The sequence below is a fragment of the Anomaloglossus baeobatrachus genome (assembly GCF_048569485.1).
Source record: "Anomaloglossus baeobatrachus isolate aAnoBae1 chromosome 5 unlocalized genomic scaffold, aAnoBae1.hap1 SUPER_5_unloc_26, whole genome shotgun sequence".
In the NCBI taxonomy this organism is placed as follows: Eukaryota; Metazoa; Chordata; class Amphibia; order Anura; family Aromobatidae; genus Anomaloglossus; species Anomaloglossus baeobatrachus.
The window spans coordinates 86,215-92,912 of NW_027441802.1; the positions used below are offsets into that span (position 1 = coordinate 86,215).

At 45.0% G+C, this 6,698-nt stretch overlaps 1 protein-coding gene across 1 annotated transcript; it reads left to right on the forward strand.

Annotated features, from left to right (window-relative positions):
• Positions 1-675: 675 nt before the first annotated feature.
• Positions 676-4,898, forward strand: LOC142259097 (uncharacterized). Its single transcript, XM_075331613.1, has 3 exons — positions 676-760; positions 844-957; positions 3,321-4,898. The coding sequence occupies exons 1-3, from the start codon at positions 676-678 to the stop codon at positions 4,622-4,624; spliced, it is 1,503 nt and encodes a 500-aa protein (XP_075187728.1). The 3' UTR covers positions 4,625-4,898.
• Positions 4,899-6,698: the final 1,800 nt, after the last annotated feature.

The window sequence follows — 6,698 nt, forward strand, 5'->3', positions numbered from 1 at the left end:
ATTTCATGTTGAAATTTTTTTTTCCTACCCAAATGATATTTTATCTCCCTTATTATCTGCAGTATTTTTTATATATCGGCTCATCTTCCCATTCAGGTCCTTATAATATCGGATCCTCTCAGTGGAGATCTTCTATAGAAGAGAATTCTCCTGATTGCCCCGTGAAGGATGGATATGGACAGGGACAAGATGGCGGAGAGGATATTACACCTCACCCTAGAGATCCTCTTCCGGCTTACTGGAGAGGTGAGAGATTCTGATGATGTCACATTACATCATTCTTATCTATGGGAATAACAGATGGACAGAACTGGAGAGGTGAGGACTCTGGAAATGTCTGGAGTGAGATTTATTACTGTGTCTCTCCATAACCAGGATTACACAGTAGTGAAGAAGACCTCTAGTGAGCGCTGTCAGGCCCCTGTGTCTGAGGGATGGGGAAGACCCCTGAGCCCAATCACGGGGCTTCCACCTCACCCCCCGATACATGAGGACATCAATGACCAGAAGATCCTAGAACTCACCTACAAGATGATTGAGCTGTTGACTGGAGAGGTGACACTGCTGGGAATGCTGGGACATTATACAGTAACGCTATGAAGGGATCGGGGGTGACGGTATCATTGTATGTGTCAGGTTCCTATAAGGTGTCAGGACGTCACCGTCTATTTCTCCATGGAGGAGTGGGAGTATTTAGAAGGACACAAAGATCTGTACAAGGACGTCATGATGGAGGTTCCCCAGCCCCTCACATCACCAGGTAATAGACAGGACTAAATACACATGGCCTATAATTATCTGTATGTAAGGAATGAATTCAGTCCCTGTATGTGTCTCCTCCAGTTCTATCCAGTAAGAGGACAACACCAGAGAGATGTCCCCGTCCTCTTCTCCCACAGGACTGTAAACAAGAAGATCCCGATGTTCCTCAGGATGTGTTTCCTCCAGCTCTATCCTGTAAGAGATTTCTACTCATGTACTTTCAGCGCTTATTTTGTATTTACACTTTTAGACTTTCTGCTCTGTTTTTTTCAGCTGTGTTTTTCTTTGCTTTTGCTTCTTCTGCTGTTTGTTTCTAGTGCCTTCTCTATGTTGTTATGAAGACAACTCAAGAATACTTTAAAAATAAGCACTATTCCAAAAATAAGCCCTAGTTACAGTCAGGGCCAGCTTTGGGAGCAATTTTTCAGGAACTCCACTGTCTTAGGAACCCCATCAGTGTAATTCTGAGACGACTGATGACTTCAAACTCATGTGACGTGATGTAACGAAAGGTCTCCTAATTGCAGGAGTCTAAAGAACTGAACAGAAGTCAGGCTGGCATGCAGGATTGACATTAGGGGAAAGGGAGAACAAAGTGGGTAATTTCACAGGGCTCCCATTCTCTTAGCGGCCCCAGTGTTTATATGCCAATTATAGGACTGCTTAAAAACCTTTTCGACATCACGTCATGTGACCAAAGGTCTTAATTGCAGGAGTCTAAAGGTGAAGAGGAGACAGGCTGGTGTGTGTGTTCACGCCAATTTTAGTCAGCTTTGCCAAAATAAGCAAAGCTCGGCCAGAACAAGGGTGTGATGCCACGGTTTCTCTAATTCATACCAAACTGTGACATTCCTTATGCCAAAAATCTCACTCCAGTCCCTGACGTAATTTTCCAGTGTACATCGTCACAATCGTTGTCCCGGACAACCCCGTTAAATATCTGGCATTTGTCTGTAACTATATTTTATTTTCGAAAAAAAAAAATCTCTTTGAAAATGTCTATGTTGTGGATCACTGTTGCAAAGAGATTTTTGCAGGTTTTGCCAACTGTGATGGCGGCATCAGGATCTATGGAAATTATAGATTCTTGTACATTGCATGTTAACTTCTCTGATGTCTGTGAGCAGCGCAGGGAGACGCAGTCGTCGAACCACAGGCAGGCTAATGAGTTATTCTCTGCGGGGCTGCTTGTTAATGTCTTTGATCACATGCTGTAGAGTAGAAACACAGATTGAGGCTTGCGACACACATCCGTGCTGCCGGCACGTGTTTGTCATTTTTTACACGTACCGGCGGCACGGAGACACGTTAAACAATGCTACCCTATTGTAGCAGGCACACACACGTAAAACCACACGGAACGTGTGTCCGTGTGCGTTTGTACGTGTGTGCGTTTTTCAAAGCGCTGACATGTCAGTGATTTCTCCCGCAGCACGGGTGTCACACGGCCCGCACCCGTACCACACGGGTGTAGTGTGGATGCGGTCCCGTGTGACACGCGCCGGAGAAAACACACATGTCAGTTAAAAAAAAACATTAACTCACCTTCTCCAGCCCTCCTGTCTCTGCCGCTGCTGCCTCTTGCTGCCGACCGCCGCTCATTATTCTCATTGAATATTCACTTCACTGCCTGGCAGCAGCAGCAGCGGGGAGACGGGAGGGCTGGAGACCGAGGATCAGCACCACGGACAGCAGCGCGGACAGCAGGAAGGACCAGGTGAGTATGTTAATTACCGGTTCTACGTGTGCTATCGCGGATAGCACACGTAGAACACACGTGTCACGCACGTACCAGAGACACGTACTTACCTGCACGCAACACGCAGGGAAAATACGTGTCTCTCGGCACGTGCGTGATTTTCACGTGAGTGTGGCAGAAGCCTAAGACAGATGAAACACATTGCAAACTCACAGAAATAAACCGTGAAAGACTAAGGAGAAAAGAAACAGCAGGAATCAGCAATAAAAAGACAACAAGGGTTAACACCACAACAGCTCACAGTAATAATGCACAACAACCACCCGTAAGTCTGGATCACAACACCTGACCAGACCAGTATAGGTAAGCTATAGCTGGCATTAATGAAATAGTCCAGCCAGCATATACAGGAGGGGAGCAAATGATATTTTCCCATCTGTATTATTCTCTGTTTCCATCATATTTCTGCCCCTTCCTTCCTCAGGGGATTACAGATTAGCTCTCATCAGCAGAATAGTAAGGCACGAGACTCCAGCATCACCAACTTCAGGGGTAATCCAGAGGTTAGGAATAGCTTAGGGTCCCCTAGTGTGAGAGACAGTATATGAGCCCCCTGTCCCTCATTATCCTGCAGTCACATTGTGACAATCAATCAGATTATTTACTGTAGCACATTCCAGAGAACTGGTGCTAGGAATGGGAGATCTGAATTAACGAAGAAGTAACAGATATCAAAATTTGCCAACAGATTAAGAATACATTTTTTCCTCATTTAATTTTTTGATGTTATGGTTTAAAAAAATAAATTTACTTTCAACAAAATATCATTAAAAAATAATAACATTCTGTTTATTTTTAGCAGATTACTGTATTGGGAGTTCAGATGGATCTCTAATATCTTCAGAATTTATAACCGATGATGACAGTATCACACATAATACATATGAAGAACATGATGTTGTCCCAAATATACCTCCAGTCCTTCTTCGGAAAGCTATATCATCTGATCTTTTCAAACAAGACCAAAATTCCAATCATCAAAAAACTCTCACTGGGAAGAAGCCATTTTCATGTTCAGAGAGTGGAAAATATTTTATTCAGAAATCAGTCCTTGTTAGACATCAGAAAATTCACACAGGGGAGAAGCCATATTCATGTTCAGAATATGGGAAATGTTTTATTCAGAAATCAGAACTTGTTGGGCATCAAAGATCTCACTCCGGGGAGAAGTCATTTTCATGTTCAGAGTGTGGGAAATGTTTTATTCAGAAAAAAGAACTTGTTTGGCATCAAAGATCTCACACAGGGGAGAAGCCATTTTCATGTTCAGACTGTGGGAAATGTTTTATTCGGAAATCAGTACTTGTTAGACATCAGAAAATTCACACAGGGGAGAAGCCATTTTCATGTTCAGAGTGTGGGAAATGTTTTATTCAAAAATTAGAACTTGTTTGGCATCAAAGATCTCACACAGGGGAGAAGCCATTTTCATGTTCAGACTGTGGGAAATGTTTTATTCGGAAATCAGTACTTGTTAGACATCAGAAAATTCACACAGGGGAGAAGCCATTTTCATGTTCAGAGTGTGGGAAATGTTTTATTCAAAAATTAGAACTTGTTTGCCATCAAAGATCTCACACAGGGGAGAAGCCATTTTCATGTTCAGAGTGTGGGAAATGTTTTATTCGGAAATCAGAACTTGTTGGGCATCAGAAAATTCACACAGGGGAGAAGCCATTTTCATGTTCAGAGTGTGGGAAATGTTTTATTCAGAAAAAAGAACTTGTTTGGCATCAAAGATCTCACACAGGGGAGAAGCCATTTTCATGTTCAGACTGTGGGAAATGTTTTATTCGGAAATCAGTACTTGTTAACCATCAGAAAATTCACACAGGGGAGAAGCCATTTTCATGTTCAGAGTGTGGGACATGTTTTATTCAGAAATTAGAACTTGTTTGGCATCAAAGATCTCACACAGGGGAGAAGCCATTTTCATGTTCAGAGTGTGGGAAATGTTTTATTCGGAAATCAGAACTTGTTGGGCATCAAAGATTTCACACCGGGGACAAGCCATTTTCATGTTCAGAGTGTGGAAAATGTTTTATTCAGAAATCAGACCTTGTTAGACATCACACAATTCACACAGGGGAGAAGCCTGTGTGAAAAGGTTCCACCATGAGTGGTTCTAACCACACAAGGGGTTTCACCAACAGTAGATATAAGAAGACTAGGTTTCAGCAGTTCAGTAGCATTAGATCACTTTCTACGGATCCTAGTGTGTCATCTCCAATACTAGTCAGTGTTGGAGACAATAGTTCACAAAACATTGACCAAGCGATCCCTCCTGTACGGACCACTAACAACCCCCCTACAGTCCATGAGAAACACTCATCTCTTCCGCCTTCTATTGAGGTTAATAAAATACATATTTCTTCTTCTATTGCTCCTATCACTACTAATACAACGCTTATGGGGAAAAATACTCGGATGGCAATAAGGTTTTTGATACCAATACAGACAAATTGAACACTGATACAGAACAGGATTTGGCTATCATTCAGATGCGAATCGATAAATTGAGCAAAGAGAGATCTGTGGTTTCTTTGATGTCAGCTAATTCCAGCTCCTTTAAGGAGATTGGAATAGTTGACTCTGTATCTAAAGGCCCTGTTACAAGCAACGACATATCTAACGATATGTCGTCGGGGTCACGGAATTCGTGATGCATATCCGGCGTCGTTAGCGACGTCGTTGGGTGTCACAGCTCCGAGCGAGTGTTAGCGATCAAAAATACTCACCTTATCGTTTATCGTTGACACCTTCATTTTCAAAATCTCGTTGGTCATTGTGGACATAAGTTGTTCGTCGTTGCTGAGGCAGCACACATTGCTACGTGTGACACCCCAGGAACGACGAACAACAGCGTACCTGCGTACTCCGGCAATGAGGTGGGCATGTCGTTAATGCGGCTGTTCTCTGCCCCTCCGCTTCTATTGGTCGGCCGCTGTGTGACTTCGCTGTGACGGCGCACGAACTTCCCCCTTAACGAAGAGGTTGTTCGCTGCCCACAGCGACGTCGCTGGGAAGGTAACTACGTGTGACGGGGCCTAGCGATATTGTGCGCCACGGGCAGCGATTTTCCTGTGACGCACAAACGACGCGGGCGGGTGCTTTCACGAGCGACATCGCTACCGATGTCGGTGCGTGTAAAGCCCCCTTAAGCCTCTGGCATCTGATAGAAATATTAACCCTCTAGAATCTAATACATGTAACAATACTTCATTTGATTTGCTTGATCTCACCATTCCTGATAATATAGAGGATTTTACTGCAACCCCTGGTTCATCCTCTACACTACCTGATTGTAATGCTGCCACCAGGGGGAGCCAGAGCTCTGCAGCAGACGACACTACACAGAGCAATGAGAACCAGGGAGGAAATGCACAGCAGTCTCACGCACTGCCTAATCAGCACAGCTGAAAAGCAGAGCTGCAGAGCATGCAAAGAATAGTCACACAGGCTGGGTCAAACACCATACGGGCAGAAGCAGGACCGGAGGGACGAGCAAAAGCGGAGTCAAAGTCAGGCCAAGGTCAGTACCAGAGGAAGAAACAGAGTGGGGAATAGGAGGTGGAACACAAGACAGGAGGGACGACCAGGGGACAGAACACAGACAAGGGACGGGGGCACAGGAACAGACAGATTAGGATATCACTCACAGGACCAGCAATCACAGGCAAAGCAGAGCTAAGCTTATAGCCGGCACTGGTTCACTGGAAGTGTCAGCTTTTAAGGCATCCAGGGGCCGGAAGTGAGGCCTGAGAGAAGGCTCCGCCCCCTAGCCATGTGGATAGAGAGGCGAATCATAACAGTACCCCCTCCTCAAGGGGGGGCCACCGGACCCCCAGGCTTCCCAGGATACTTCCAGTGGAAAGCCGCAATTAACCGATCGGCCCGCACGGAGTGAACCGGCACCCAGGACCAGTCCTCCGGACCGTAACCGTTCCAATGAATCAGATACTGGAGAGAACTACGAACCCAACGAGAGTCGATAATACGCTGAACTTCGTACTCCTCCTCACCATCCACCAGTATCGGAGCCGGAGGGGTCTGAGAATCCACCACCGAAGGGACAAATGGCTTAAGCAAGGAGGTATGAAATACATTGGGAATACGCAAGGTCTGGGGCAGTTGCAACCGAAAGGCCACCGGGTTGATCACTTCGATGATCTCATAG

Bases quoted from the DNA above. Each gene is read 5' to 3' on its own strand.
- LOC142259097 (XM_075331613.1), top strand. From the start codon at position 676: ATGGAGGAGTGGGAGTATTTAGAAGGACACAAAGATCTGTACAAGGAC. The intron at 761-843 runs GTAATAGACAGG...TGTCTCCTCCAG, and splicing joins CCAGCCCCTCACATCACCAG to TTCTATCCAGTAAGAGGACA. The intron at 958-3,320 runs GTAAGAGATTTC...GTTTATTTTTAG, and splicing joins GTTTCCTCCAGCTCTATCCT to CAGATTACTGTATTGGGAGT.